This window comes from Aspergillus vadensis (assembly GCF_003184925.1).
Source record: "Aspergillus vadensis CBS 113365 unplaced genomic scaffold BO88scaffold_3, whole genome shotgun sequence".
Classification (NCBI taxonomy): domain Eukaryota; kingdom Fungi; phylum Ascomycota; class Eurotiomycetes; order Eurotiales; family Aspergillaceae; genus Aspergillus; species Aspergillus vadensis.
Window position 1 is genome coordinate 89,418 of NW_020292041.1, and position 14,376 is coordinate 103,793.

The 14,376-nt window shown below is 47.9% G+C and overlaps 5 protein-coding genes across 5 annotated transcripts; 2 read left to right on the plus strand and 3 right to left on the minus strand.

Annotated features, from left to right (window-relative positions):
* Positions 1-254: 254 nt before the first annotated feature.
* BO88DRAFT_449908 (Rab family GTPase YPT1) lies at positions 255-1,784 on the minus strand (the record flags this gene model as incomplete). The annotated part of the gene is made up of 5 exons (XM_025710527.1): positions 255-449; positions 526-753; positions 811-858; positions 943-1,066; positions 1,726-1,784. 5 exons carry the CDS (start codon positions 1,782-1,784, stop codon positions 255-257), a joined length of 654 nt encoding a protein of 217 aa, XP_025566300.1.
* Positions 1,785-2,130: 346 nt separating this feature from the next.
* BO88DRAFT_449909 (M1 family metallopeptidase) lies at positions 2,131-5,483 on the minus strand (the record flags this gene model as incomplete). Its single annotated transcript, XM_025710528.1, has 12 exons — positions 2,131-2,725; positions 2,781-2,993; positions 3,080-3,522; positions 3,576-3,646; positions 3,738-3,915; positions 3,974-3,999; positions 4,060-4,176; positions 4,236-4,353; positions 4,411-4,632; positions 4,695-5,119; positions 5,207-5,376; positions 5,449-5,483. The coding sequence occupies 12 exons, from the start codon at positions 5,481-5,483 to the stop codon at positions 2,131-2,133; spliced, it is 2,613 nt and encodes an 870-aa protein (XP_025566301.1).
* A 563-nt stretch (positions 5,484-6,046) lies between these two features.
* On the plus strand, positions 6,047-8,244 carry BO88DRAFT_358186 (TFIIH/NER complex subunit SSL1). The gene is made up of 3 exons (XM_025703783.1): positions 6,047-6,505; positions 6,586-6,921; positions 6,987-8,244. The coding sequence occupies exons 1-3, from the start codon at positions 6,273-6,275 to the stop codon at positions 7,789-7,791; spliced, it is 1,374 nt and encodes a 457-aa protein (XP_025566302.1). The 5' UTR covers positions 6,047-6,272; the 3' UTR covers positions 7,792-8,244.
* A 125-nt stretch (positions 8,245-8,369) lies between these two features.
* BO88DRAFT_163083 (DUF5572 domain-containing protein) lies at positions 8,370-9,621 on the plus strand. The gene is made up of 2 exons (XM_025701608.1): positions 8,370-8,826; positions 8,947-9,621. Exons 1-2 carry the CDS (start codon positions 8,639-8,641, stop codon positions 9,239-9,241), a joined length of 483 nt encoding a protein of 160 aa, XP_025566303.1. The 5' UTR covers positions 8,370-8,638; the 3' UTR covers positions 9,242-9,621.
* BO88DRAFT_472984 (Pumilio-family RNA binding repeat-containing protein) lies at positions 9,574-12,948 on the minus strand (the record flags this gene model as incomplete). The annotated part of the gene is made up of 7 exons (XM_025711751.1): positions 9,574-10,123; positions 10,180-10,270; positions 10,326-10,605; positions 10,777-11,403; positions 11,455-12,594; positions 12,644-12,754; positions 12,832-12,948. The coding sequence occupies 7 exons, from the start codon at positions 12,946-12,948 to the stop codon at positions 9,907-9,909; spliced, it is 2,583 nt and encodes an 860-aa protein (XP_025566304.1). The 3' UTR covers positions 9,574-9,906.
* Between the last annotated feature and the right edge of the window lie 1,428 nt (positions 12,949-14,376).

The window sequence follows — 14,376 nt, forward strand, 5'->3', positions numbered from 1 at the left end:
GAGGACACAGAAAATTATCCATAGTGCACCATGTATAAAGACGAAACGAAAGCCTTCTAAAGCATGAAAAAGAAAACTACTCCCGGTGACCATTGCCAGCGCAGAACATTTAAGATAATGCTAGCATTCGAGGAAGACTGCCCTGCAGCAGGGTGCAGCAGGTAGGTTCCTCGTGGCTCCTCTTCTTTAATCACCAAATTTTCACCCCGTCTCAAGATGGCGTAATGCAACGCGGGATCAGGATCATCAATAGTCTAGCAGCAGCCGCCCGCGGAGCCGGATTGAACGCCCTGGCCTTGGCCAACCTGCACAGTTGGCTTGTTGTTGACAGTCGCGGTGCCCATGCGTTCCTTGATCTGTCTCGCCATTGTCAGGAAAGCCTGCTCTACATTCGAAGCGTTCTTCGCCGAGGTCTCCAAGAACGGGATTCCAAGGCTGTCGGCGAATTCCTAAACCAACACATTGTGTCAATCACCCACTCTGCCAGAACATGAAGATTTCCCACACAAAAACATGGCCACATACCTTAGCCACTGTGTATTCAACGACCTTCTTGTCTTCCATATCGCTCTTGTTTCCGACGAGGAGCTTATTGACGCCTTCAGTGGCGTAGCGATCAATCTCTTGAAGCCACTGCTTCACATTGTTGAAAGAGTCCATGTCGGTAACATCGTAGACGACACAGATTCCATGAGCACCACGGTAGTAAGAAGAAGTGATTGTCCGGAAACGTTCCTGGCCCGCAGTATCCCACTAGAGCGCCCGTTAGTAAAGCCGGGTGACCGATTGTTGTGAATGGGGCTGCCTTACGATCTGGAGTTTCACCGTCTTGCCATCCAGCTCGATGGTACGAATTTTCTGCATTCAAAAACGTTAAATGAGATTCTAGGACGCAGCCCACTGCTAGCAGCTATGATGAGAAATGAAAGGCCAGATACGTACGAAGTCAACTCCGATGGTGGAGATGTAGCTCTCCGTGTAGGTATCGTCGGCAAAACGGAGGAGCAAGCACGACTTTCCGACACCAGAGTCTCCGATGAGGAGCAGCTTGAAGAGATAATCGTATCTAGCCAAACTATTAGCATATCGATCGATCGATACGCACGCAGAGGGCCGCGCTGAGCCAAATAAGGCGTGGGGGGAACGGAGGATCGTGGGGGCTCTAAAAGGGGTTCAAATCAGCACGGGGAACCAGAAGATAAAGAAGATATGGATGAAAAGAGGTAGTGCCATCATGACAAGGGGGGCATCGCCAGAACTGATGAGTTGTAGGCCAAATATAGACGATCAAGGGCACTTACCACTCGGGATTCATGATGGGGCACTTGGACGGTACGTCAGCGTATGCGAAATCTAGAGAGTTATTTGATGGAAAGGTGGAGAGCTGAAGTTGCAGAACAAAAGTATTAGGCGTGGCAACAAGCCGATGTAGTAAACGATACTTGAGTGTCTACTTAATGAGATGACCGAGCGGTCTCTTGAAATGGCGGTTGCGTTGCTGACTGCAGGAGAGCAGGCGAGCCCAACGTGCAGGTTCCATTACTGGCGCTAGTCCGTCTCCTGCCTAGTGTGGACCTCCTGGGTGGGAATGACCGTTTCACGCTCGCCCGCCCCAGACCCATGACCCAAGCCAGGCTAGTGCGCCAATCAAGAGACACTAACAACCACATGCAACTGAACAGATTCTAGGGACAGGCCTATCTAGGAGATGGTACTTAGTCCGACTTGAGTTGCACAATGTGCACTCCGTTTTTAACAGGCTTAGAGGGCTCGGTGCCACCCATTTTCTTCTGGTGACATACCTGTGGTCCTCCCAATAGAACAATGCAAAAAGGTATTCACGTCTGCTAGCTCTATATATACGTACTACTAAGTGCCGGCCCCTCCCTCTCTCGTCACATGTGCAAGTCAGGGAGACATCGAAAATAACATAATGCTCCACTTTTTACTTCCCAAGACGAAAGACAGTCCATCACGCATCAAGACAGGTAGAACTCAGAAGTTCGGGTTCTACAAAGCTCTGATACTCAGATGATTCACAGAATGGCAGGTGTCTTAAATCACAAGGCATCATATTCACCTATTGGTACAAACAGATTATCAAAACCATTTACCTTCGCCCCGAGGGGATCAGGCGTAGCCATGGGCCTGAAGCCATTCCAAGACCTGCTTCTCATCTCTTTCCTTGTAGCGTGCATTCGTCCGGATGCTATCAGCAACAATTACCAGGGCGCGATCGTATGCACCGGTGTCCTTCTCCCGGAAAAACGAAGCAATATCGGCTGCAATATCGTGATCTGCGAATTTGGACAGTCCCATGCGCACAAACCGCTCGAAAACGACATTGTTCGCCGACAAACGAGTTTCAACTGCCGCCCAGTTCTCTTTCATATAATCCCATAGAAGGTGGCGAGTCAAGGGATTCGTAGCCATTGAAGTCGCGCCATTATGAACATCTTGGATTGCGACCTTGTCTGAGAAGACAAAGTCCATATAATCCTTTACCAGCTCAGCATCTTTAGTACGCCCAAGGGCTCCTAGGCAAATCTCCTTGCCGTCAACGGAGTCGGTCTTGAGATACTCTTGCTTTACGGCGTTGTATTCTTCACAACCGCCCTCCGAAATTACGATACTAAAGATCACTGAGCGTAGGTTGGTATGCACAGCGTTCTTGTCGTTGCCTGTTTTCCAAAGCTCGAATCGTCGTTTGGCCTCGGGTATTATGCTAGCAAAAAGTTAGACCTTGAATAAAAGCGTAGAACGTCTCCTGGTAGACATACTCTTTGTGGCCCGCACGGCCAGCCATCCCAATTAGAAGCTTACGAAGCTGGACAGTGAGGTAGTCATCCTCCGAGCTAAATTCCCAACCGATTTCATTAGCGGCAGGGGATGAGAGCTCGAGGGCAAACTTCTTGAGTCCCGCTGCTACCGACTCATTTAGGGCGAACACAGAGCGTAAGTTCGCAACGGTGGAAGAGATTTGGGACCAGACCCTATGGAAGTCGTTAAGAACCAAGCATGAGGCATAGGGATTGTCGAATCTTGGGAATGGTAAAGGATGTCATAGTTAGACACTCACAGATAATTCTTTTCGCCCTTAAATCCCTCTAAGAGAGCCAACAGAGCAGCAGTTGATCCGTCCCCGGAAACAGCCAGGGCAGCGGCATCGCCAATCAATCCGATCTTATCCTCGGTGCTCAGCAGTTCCAGAGATTGAGCGAGTTTCGCCAGCCGATCGGCAGGGTAATTGGTTCGGTAAAAGCCGGACAGGTCTTTGTTCAGCTTGTAATAGGAATCTTGTCCGAGTTCCCCGATTGTAGCTTCCTTGGAAACGAGAGCACCGGGCTTTACGTCGGCCATCTTAGGTCCTGATTTTACACCAAGGGGAATCCACCAAGCCGTCTCATCTTCCTCGGGCTTAACATCACCCGTCGACAAGAAGCGGTTCTGACGAACATTGATCTGACCGGCTTGCTCGGTGACGGTGACAACAGGAAAGCCAATCTTGCGAATCCATGGATCCTTCATGATACAGTCAGAACAGTAATCACTGTTATAGAAGAAAGGCAGCTCACCATAAAGCTAGTAACATCCTGATTGGACGCTTCGCTGAGAGCGCTCCAAAGATCATTAGTGGTAGCATTACCTGAATTTGTCAGCAATTAGCAACCCCGATCCCCTATAGATCTTCGATGTGTACTTGCCATATGCATGGGCTTTGAGATAAGTTGCTACACCTCGCAAAAATGTTTCCCGTCCAAGATGGTCGCTTAGCATCCGAATGACCGAGCTTCCCTTGAGGTAGCTGATGTGATCAAAAATTTGATCTACTTCAAGAGCGTTCCTCACAGGCACCTCAATCGGGTGGGAAGCTCTTAATGAATCGAGTTGGAATGCTTGTTGGACACTCTCAGCCTATGCAAAAGTTAATGATCTGCCACACAAGGCTGTATTTACCTCGAGAATTGCGTACAACAAACTGAGACCATATATTCCACTCTGTTCGCGAGAAATTTGTCAGCTGCATTTGGTCTGTAGGCGCCCGGGTCTATTGAATACCTGGATAGAAATGATCCACAGCAAGCCAGCCAACCCATGTTGCAAAGCCTTCATTGAGCCACAATTCGTTCCACCAGTCCATCGTTACGAGGTTTCCAAACCATTGGTGCGCCAATTCTAGGAGTACCACTCGTTAAGAGAGAACAATGCTGCTCAAATTGCAAGGGAAGACAAACCGTGCGCGACGACATATGCAATGCGATTCTTGTACCTGGTGTCTGACTTGCCCTCGTCGAAAAGTACAGCAGTCGTTCGGTAGGTAACAAGTCCCCAGTTCTCCATGGCGCCCATAGCCTGGAGAATTTGTCGTTAGTGGTTTCTATTCGTGAGAAACAGGATCAATTTCCGTACAAACTCGTGGACAGCAAGGAGATCCGCCTTAGGCAACGGATACTCGATCTCAAAGATCTCAGAGAAGTAATCGACCGTACGATGGGCACACTCCAAAGCAAAGCGAGCCTGCTCCTTGAGGCCCTTGGTCGTATACACGCGAACGGGTATGCTCTTGCCTTGATATTTGCGCTGAGTCATAGCCTCAACATATTCAAAATCACCGACTGCCCATGCCAGAAGCTGAATAGAAGATGTCAAGAGTTAGTGTGGAGGATTATAGTCAAGTATCGGTGCAAACTCACGTAAGTACTCATGACCGGTGTAGTTTCGAAAGAGACCATCTTGAGTTCTGGCCTACTGCCGCTCCTCTCGGACTTGATAGGCATGTTGCTAAGGGCCGTTTGTCCCCGGGGAATCTCAATCTCAAAGTCGAATGTGGCCTTCAGATTCGGCTCATCGAAGCAAGGGAATGCCCTACGAGCATCACAAGATTCGAATTGGGTACTGAGCATGTAATAGAAATCTCCCTCCTTGGGTGTATCTTCGCTTGGTTCCACCACCGGCTTGTACTTGGAGCGGGAAAATCCAGCCATGGCATTGTTCATAATACCGGTGAAATTGATTGACAGGACAACATCTGCGGGACGGATTTCTTCTGCAAAGGTAAAAGTGACTCTTTCCGATTTGGTATCGTATGCGACATCAGACGCCTTTGCCAGCTTGGTCCCTAGGTGCAGCCGATATGTCAAACCCAACATTCGTTCATGGAAAAGAACAGGATCAGGAACAATTGGGATGTGGCTCTGTCACTAACCGTCCTTTCCAAAAACTTCAGCATTCTGGACTTCGATCTCCTTGGAGTTCAACACGATTGATTTTGTGGGACGGGTGACCTTGGAATCGATTTTGACGATACCCTTATAACCCCATGAGCCGCCGAACTGAAGGTCAAACAAAGACACATTGTAATGAACAGGCTTGACCCTGCCACCTGTTGTTAGAGGCACGCCAACAGATGGGTGCACGATACTCAGCTGTTGGCGATTGGTAACTTACACGTCCGGGAGGATATCCCTGTCCTTGGATGCCATTGCGCGGAATTCAGATGAACAGCGCCTTACAAAAACGGGTGAGGATAGAGCAAGGTTGACCCTACGGATAGACTGTAGGTGTGTCGAGTAGGGCAAGCCGGAAAGGGAGCGGGAGCGTGACGAAGAGATGGAGGAGGGGCAGAAAGAGGTGGAGGAGGATGAGGGGCAGAGGTGGGAAAGTGGTCGGACCGGACGATAAATTGGAGAATGACCACGGACTGCATGAGCATTCATACCACCACGTCGGCTTGACGCGATGCATCTTCTTCCCCACATTTTTGGGTCTGGGATTTTAGGACGGGGCCAAGTCTGCCTACCTACGGTTACTCTCGGAGCAGCTCATCAATTTTTGCAGTACACCGTCGTAGCAATACGAAGTGTGGCTAATTAAAACTTCAGGTTACGAAGCAAGCTTTCTCTGATGACAAGGGAGCTCAGAGTAGATTAGATGAAGGGGTAAGTATCCAATGATACCCTAGCCAGGAAGGCTAGTGTAGAAATTGGAAGGAGTAGAAAAGGTAGTTAAGGAAAATGATAATGAAGGTCAATAACCTAAGAGAAAACGGATGAGAACAGCAACTGCTAGATACCTCAGCTAAACTAGTACGTACCCTTGTTTCGTGAGGAAAGGTAGGGAACGGAGCTCCGGCGGAGCTCGGACCCGCCCTGCTCGAACCGAATCCAACAGAGTGGATACATGCCTAGGTAGACCTTTTCTATCCAACTTTCATGACGCCTAACGCACTTCTGGGTTGACGCACTCGCCTCTCATTCCGTTTCAGTGCAAGGATGGTCGATTCCGATGAAGAGTACACAGGGGAAATCTCTGAGGATGAGGATGAAAGCAATATCTTATCAGGTTCTCGTGGAGATACTACGGCCGCATCCCGTTCGAAGAGGAGAAAGCACCGTGGAGGCGCAGAATGGGAAGTCTCGAGAACATGGGAAACCTTAGTTGAAGGTGCCGACGGCACAATCAGCTCTACAGTCGAAGGGCTTCTTGAAGCTGGGAAAAGAAAAAGGTAGGGTGTACTTTTAGGCCAGGTAGCCCTCAGTCCTGATCAACGGTTCGAGCTGAGTTTCCATATCTTCGCGCTTGCAGGCTCCTCAGAGATACGACTCCCTTACAACGGGGTATAATCCGCCATCTCATTCTGATCATAGATCTGTCACAATCCATGACCGAGAAAGATCTCCGACCCACACGCTATCTATTGTCCCTACGGTACGCACAAGAGTTCGTGAGGGAGTTTTTCGAGCAAAATCCCATTTCTCAACTCGGCGTTCTTGGCCTCAAAGATGGACTGGCGGTCAGAATCAGTGATATGAGTGGGAACCCTACGGAGCATATCAGTGCCATCCAATCATTGCGAGACCAGGATCCGAAAGGTCTTCCTAGTTTACAGAATGGCTTCGAAATGGCTCGTGGTGCTTTGTTGTATGTCTTCTCTGCGCTAGCGTCGTACACACTAGATAAGAGCGGGCTAACCTATCTTGCAACAGCCATACCCCAAGCCATGGTACCCGTGAGATCTTCGTCATATTTGGCTCCCTCCTTTCCTCCGATCCCGGTGATATTCACCAAACGATAACTACGCTTATCAACGATAAGATACGTGTTGGAATCGTGGGCCTTGCCGCCCAAGTGGCCATCTGCCGCGAAATTTGTGGCAAGACTAACGGCGGTGATGATACCACATACGGTGTAGCACTCAATGAACAGCATTTCCGTGACCTTGTGATGAATGTGACAACACCGCCAGCCACCTACTCTCAGAAGCAGTCCACAAGCTCACTCTTGATGATGGGGTTTCCATCCCGAACAGTCGAGGCTTACCCTTCACTTTGCGCTTGCCATTCCAAGCCTTCTCGTGGGGGGTATCTGTGCTCACGGTGCAACAGTAAGGTTTGTGGTCTCCCTGCCGAGTGTCCTTCCTGCGGTCTTACTTTGATCCTTTCAACCCATCTTGCTCGGTCATATCACCATCTGTTTCCCCTTATGAATTGGGTGGAAGTTTCGTGGCAACATGCCTCGCGCAGTAGTGCCTGTTTTGCATGTGGGATCTCCTTTCCACCAGTACCACCTAAGGAGCAGTGGCATATTTCAGAGGGACAGACAAAGGGAATGAGCGTAAGCAGCCGCTATGAATGTACTGTGTGCAAAAACCATTTCTGCATTGACTGTGACCTTTTCGCTCATGAGGTTGTGCACAACTGCCCCGGCTGTCAAAGCAAGGTGATAATTCCTACGAGTTCTGAGCCCTCTCAGAACCACGAAGCTCTAGACAGGATGGATACCTCTGCATGATCATATGGTTGATTGCGAATTATATACCAATAGAATGGCCGTGGGGCTCGCTTTCTCGGTCGGATGAATAGATGCCCCCGCCATCGCTCTCGCTAGCGCGACTCAGTCTATTACCAGTCAAGCTGTCAAACTAACCGCCAGTCGAACAAAGTAACACAAACCCAGAGGCGGGCTACCATGCCTCATAGTAATTATCAATCAAAATGTCGGCGGATAAGGCCTTCAAATTCTTTCAGACTACGTTTCACCTGACCAAAAGTGTAGCCTCTAGAATCTAGGTCCGAGCCATACGGAACGGCTCGTCGACATACTGGAGTTGCAACACGAAACAGCAAAGTGGCGATAACTTATCCCAAATGCTTCACTTTGTTGCATCCGACTTCTCGCAACTGATTGATAAGGAGCTTTTGATAGAAATGATTCCATGAAACGAATTAACATTGGATAGGAAAGATCAGCCATTCTGCTAACGCCGATAGGCTCGAGTCTTAGCGGGAACCCCGCCAAAGGACCGAAGTACAAAGTATATAGTCTACGTCACAGCCTAGTTAAGCTAAATATCCAAATTAGTTCCTAATCTTCAATCTACGTGGACCTCGGTTAATCTTGGGCCCGAGCACCCTTAGAACGGACTCAACCACTGGCATCAATCACGAGGAAAGTGGACAACCAAGAAACAGCAACGGATTGCAAAGTAGAAGTGGTCGCTCTGTCTCAAATACACCGAGAGAATTTGCGCCTTCGCTTCGAGTGCCCAAGGCCGCGCAACATATTCTTATTTAAAAACTACGTGAGCCCTCAAATTAGCCCATTGGGGTAGTTTGAGCCTGCAGCAGTTTGTCACGAGATGGCACAGCTTCAGCCCTCGGAGATTGAGCTATTTGAAAAATTGAGCTCATATCCCTTCAGTACGGATCGTGAATTTGCAGTTGGGCTTTCCATCATTTTAGGTCACCCGGAATCTCCTGCGTCGGAAGAGGAAATCAATCGCAATGATGATCTTACACTACAAGCTAAATGCTTCTACTTCTCAAGGTATACATACGATCTGTATCCACCCGCGACCCCCGGTATTGTAGCATATGCATATGCCACTGTATGATTATATACAAATACTGGTACTGATCTTTGTCACCGTGCCTTGTTCGTTCTCAGGAAAGAAAAGCTCATGCCACCACTCGAGTTCTCAACATACAAAACATGGTTGGAATCAGCATCAAAATCCAAGTCCGCCGATCTTTCATCACCAAGCCCTACAATGGACGTTCCAAATTCTAAAGAGGAGCCTGCATATCCTTCATCCTTCGCTCATATAGTGGAACTCATCACAACCGGTCAACCCATTCCCGGAATTCAGCAAATTCCAGACACCGTCTTGACAGGCCATGACACTCCAAGCGAGAAGCCAGAAAGGCGGAAACCATGGGAGAAAGGAACAGCTAGTGAATGACGGGATTATAGCTGCTCAGCGTTACACCCAGTGGCTGCAATCGTCCGGGACCTGGGGATCTACGTTCTCAAATGGAGGGTACTGAGCAAGTCCAGGGTTGTGGTCAGCATGCAAATATTATTGTTCCTGCAAGCCACAGGGTTGTGAGGGATAACAAGATTCGGACAAATGAGTGGTTGGTATGATACATCAGTTCATAATAAAGATATAATCCCGACAAGTAGGTGGACTAGAAGTGTTCGCTTTCGTAAACCAAGCTCCTGACCTGCACAAGCAACTCATAACTGTAATTGTCGACCCATATAGAATCTCCAGCAACTTCAATAAAAAAAAGTTATAGTTTCTGAGTCCATTTTGATGCTACTCGCTTGCTCGAATTTTCCCTTCATATTTCGTCTCCATTTTTCTTCTTTCTTTCAATCCGGTGTATAAGGAGGGGAGGCGTCTTGGGGGGCATAAGCCGTTTAGCTCCTGCACAATGACTAGAATAGCGCGTATGAAGAAATATGCTAGACAACCTCATGTTGTCGAAACACGCTTCGAGATTCCGGCTTCCGGTATATGGGATGCTCGATGCCTACTTGGGTCGACTTGAAAACGATACCTTTTGTGAATACGAAGCATATGGCTAGAAGACGAAGTGCAAAGGTACTCCCTCGAAACTTTCAACGAAATGGTGGATAATTAGGACTCCACTGGTTCCCTCGGCTGAAACGGCCTCCGTGCTGTCCAGCAATCGGGAACCTGTCCTCATTGAAATTACCATAGCGATTGATTGGCATCCCAGAACCTGGTCCTGGGCGAGTTGTATGGGAGGGATTGCAGCAGAGCATAGCTACACGTGAACCAAACTTGGATCCCCGGAGAGATACCATGTGTTTCCTTCGTAGATATCCGGTTAGGCCTGTGCAATGTCATAATGAGGGGAAGGACGGTACCGAATATGGCTGGCAACCAGCTCACGCTGATGTGGTGCAGCATTCATCAAGATCCATTGAATTAGGTAGTTTCCATACTGGTCCCCAGCAACTATACTATATCAGAAACCTTCAGTTCAGGCTGAGAAGGGTACTGTCAGACTTACTGTCAATCAGAGGCATTCTAGGACGGTCAGTTCGGCCAGTGCAAACTCGAGCAAGGTAGCGGTCCAAAAACTCGGTACCCCCTATCTTCAAACATTTCTCTACAATCTTGGAGGCGAACTGGTCCATGCTATAATCCACAGACCAAAGGATAATGTGCTCTATTGCACGACTCTTATCCTGAGGAGCACCATGCTCACAGATATGCTGGATACACCAATTTCCGAATTGACCGTGTGCAAGCACATCAATTTTTGCTAGCACTTCTTCGATCGCTGGACGCTGGAAACTTTGTCAGCATATTCATCATGCAAATCATGGAACTTCCATGTAGGATATATCAACGGTTCAAGCTTTGGGAGCTGCAATGGTTGAGAGGACGACAAGACGAGAGGCACAGCTTGTTGAATAGAAATGACAGTGGCAGGAATTAACGTATAGGAAACACAGTACCTTCTCATCCTCGACGCAGTTTTCGAAGATATTCTGGACTACCAAGCTCCCTGTCTCACCCAAGGCGACTTCATGCCACATCCCTCGCAGTGATTCGTTGACTTTGGTCATTATCTGGGGCGGCTCCCCACTCCAACGTAATTCGAAGAGTTTCTGCCAGACATGGCAAGCATACCGGTGGATGACAGTTTCTGGAATTCTGCGTAGAAGCTCGTGGACCATGACTGCCTTATGTTCTTCGGGAACACAATCAAACGCTTTCTGTATGACATGACAGCCGAAGGGATCCATGCTGAGACTTAATGTGTTTCCCTTGATCGCATTAGCAATTGACACGACTTGCTCTGGAGTCCCGTGTTCGAAGCATCGTTGCACTAGAAAGTTGCCAAACCGATTGACCATCAGGGGATAGGCTTGGTGTACTATGGCCTCTATGATATCATATTTCTGCTCTGTGGTCCCTACCTTCAGCTTCTGCTGCAGAAATATTGACGCTTGTTGATCATTGTTGCAAACAATCTTGTCAACGATATATTTCCAATCACAAGAGACATTCCTGTCGAGGAGCCGTCGGTAGTTGATTGGCTCGAGGGGTGAGATGTATGTTTGATTGGTGTTTCCTCCCGCCTGGCAACATAAGCGTGGGACTATATCAAATCAATTCGAGCTCGTACTCACCACAGAAGTTGGCCATTGCGTTGCACTAGGGTTGGAAGCTGTGAACTCGGTCGCCGTGGGTGAAAGTGGTGTTCCAACCGGCCGCTGATGGTATTGAGGGATGGGAAACAGACCAACATGTTGGTAGGTGTTAGTGGATCTATTCACAGGAGACCTAGGTCCATGTGAGTCCGAAGCGCCAGGGGTAAATGCACTCCAAGCCGAGCTTTGTGGCTGAAAATAAGGTCCATTGCGGCTGGCTTGAGTGATCGAACGGCGAGGCCCGAGGCCGGGTCCTTCGAGAAATCTCACCTGTTCTTCTGGGAGTTTAGTGTCGAGGGTGTAACCCCCACCGGAGGGCCCTGAAAACACACGATGGGATCGTAAAGCATCGTGTCCAGGTACACTGGTATTCGTGCCCGAGTTACCCCAAAATCGGTTCGAATCTCCACCGAGTGAGCCAGCACTTGGCAAAGATATAGGCTCGCCATATGATCTTTCGATAATGGGGGCACTAAGAGCCGTACTACACACTTGCTGCGTGGGAGTATTCCAGTATCCGCGAGATCTATTGTAAGCTCCTGCGGAAAGTGCATCAGACATATCCGATTGTGAATCGTCCTGAGCATTCCATCCATCTTGAAATTGGCCATATGCCGGGTTGGATGAATTAAGGGCGCTCTGGAGATTACTTATCGTTTGTTCCGTGATGTCTCCATTAAAATCGGTTTCAGAGGGTGGCCCAAGTGCCTGGTCTAAGGTATGTTTAATCACGCGTGTCTGGGCCAGTTCCTGCTCCTGGAGGGCGATTTTAGAATTAGCGACAAGCAATTCTTGCTTTAAACGTAGTACCTCGCACATATCAACCGATACGGTGTCTGCTTTGCCAACATCGACCGAATGTGAGACGTCCCTAGGTCGCTGAATACTTGACGCCTTAATGAGCCCTGATTCGTCTCCCGACAGAACCCTGTGGTTGAGAAACGTGTGATTGGATGTTTTAAGCAAATCCTGCTTGTCTGACAGAGTCGCAACGAAATCTTGATCTCCAGGATACTTCGGGGTAGTCGACTGCGGCTTGGGCGAGAGCTTTGCTAGAAGTCTTTCCATCTCGGAGTGCCCACAGAAAGTGAAATTGCTTGAATGTTCTAGCTTCTGCTTCTAGGATTGTGAGTGCCTTGGGTTTCTGGAGGTTTCTGGCATATCTGACCTTATTCGACGGGATGTCATGTTTGTCACCTCCAGAGACCTGGCAATCTCCACCTTTGGAGGATACTGTACAATCTGAAGGGCTGGTGGGGACATTCAAATGCTTAAGGCCCTGGACCAATAGAGTAAGCTATTTTAGAGGAGAACAAGTCTGGGGCTGCTCTAGGTTGCTTTCATTCAGTTACTTACTGACGATTCACGTTCAACATATAGTGCGTGTGTCGTAGCACTTGTGCCACTGTCAATGATACCCTCTTCACACTGCCTGCGTTCCAAATTGAGGGGGGCATCGGAATGTGAAGACATTTTTGGGTAGTCAGTTGAGAGCACTGCCACAGAAGTCACAGTTTGCAAATGTTGGCAGACACAGGATTTGACAGGAAAATAGTCGAAAGCACACTGGTGAGCAAGTAACGCGAGCTGTACGGAATCCAAATCCTCCACAGATAGTTGAAGGCTGAATATGAAGGAGATAGCTAACAAATGACTGTAAGTGGGGAGGTACGTTCAATTAACTGCGGGACAATTCAGAAGGCAAATGGCAGTAATGATCTGAAGACAGGGAAATCAAGGCCCGAATCTCGAACCAAACGCGTTACAAGGCCTGCGTCAAAGATTTGCACTCAAGGAAAGAGCGATGGAGATACCATTGCCGGGGGTAGCAAGAGAGGTGGAAACTAAGAGCTGCTCGAGAATCCATTTCCGAGGCACGTTGTGGTGCAATTGTTTTCTAATCCTGGGAAAATTTGTCATTGTAATATATTTTGCTAAGGAGTCAGTGATTTAACCTAAATAGTGCTAAGAACAAATCAAGAGACAGCGTTTGTCTTTGTTTATGCCCCTTGAACAAAACTACGGCTGAAGATTGCGTTGGTAATTTGTGTCATTATACCATGACAAGCAAGATTGATCCGCAGTGGCGGTTCCAGTCCATGTGTACAGTAGCATTGAATTCCCAAGATATGCAGTAGTGAAGTTTGTTGATTAAAAAGGAAGAAAAGAAAAAAAGGATGTACTGAGCGGCTGTCCCTTTAGTGCGGAGGCATAGATGAACTGGTTCAGATCTTTTCTACCTCCAAATGTGTTTAGTGGGAAAGATAGACCCTCTCACAACATTGCACCCAAGTACTGTGATCTCAGATATGTTGTATTATGACTCTTTTAGTTTGTGTTGAAATTCTTGGTGTGTAAAACTTAAGCCAGTAAACTACTTAGTTAATCCATATTAATCTTAAATATCGAGAACCATCTACTGTCCAGCTCAATAATAAGTATATTCTCTGTTGCTCTAGTAGTTATCCTTCCCGAAGCTGTCGAAATCATCCATGGCAATCAACGGCATAGAGCGTTGATGAAATTTATAATATCTCATGCTAACCAAGATTGACACTGAGAGGTAAAGACTTACTGACCATGTCTAAGCAAGTATATCGATATAGAGTGGTTACATGCTATCTCAATACTACACAACTTTGAAGTCAGAGTATTAATACTGAGAAGTAAAAGTATATATGGTGTGGTGTGAAACTACCAAAATATCTTGATAACTTGACAGAACAAACTCTTATTTATCTAACATAACATTCTAAGCGAGCTGTTATACTGCATCCAGCATTCGATGTGAAGGAATAGAGATAAGAGAGTCGCAGGTGTCCTCGAGGACATTTTGTAGCCGGCAGCACAAACCATCTTTGTTAGGGCCTGCGAAGGCCACGATCCTACCTCTTCCCAGCT

What these genes read in the sequence shown, in the direction of transcription:
- BO88DRAFT_358186 (XM_025703783.1), top strand. Translation starts at nt 6,273, where the DNA reads ATGGTCGATTCCGATGAAGAGTACACAGGGGAAATCTCTGAGGATGAG. An exon ending in GAAGCTGGGAAAAGAAAAAG is followed by an intron (nt 6,506 to 6,585) that starts GTAGGGTGTACT and finishes TCGCGCTTGCAG; the next exon opens with GCTCCTCAGAGATACGACTC. An exon ending in ATGGCTCGTGGTGCTTTGTT is followed by an intron (nt 6,922 to 6,986) that starts GTATGTCTTCTC and finishes ATCTTGCAACAG; the next exon opens with CCATACCCCAAGCCATGGTA.
- BO88DRAFT_163083 (XM_025701608.1), top strand. Translation starts at nt 8,639, where the DNA reads ATGGCACAGCTTCAGCCCTCGGAGATTGAGCTATTTGAAAAATTGAGC. An exon ending in AAATGCTTCTACTTCTCAAG is followed by an intron (nt 8,827 to 8,946) that starts GTATACATACGA and finishes GTTCGTTCTCAG; the next exon opens with GAAAGAAAAGCTCATGCCAC.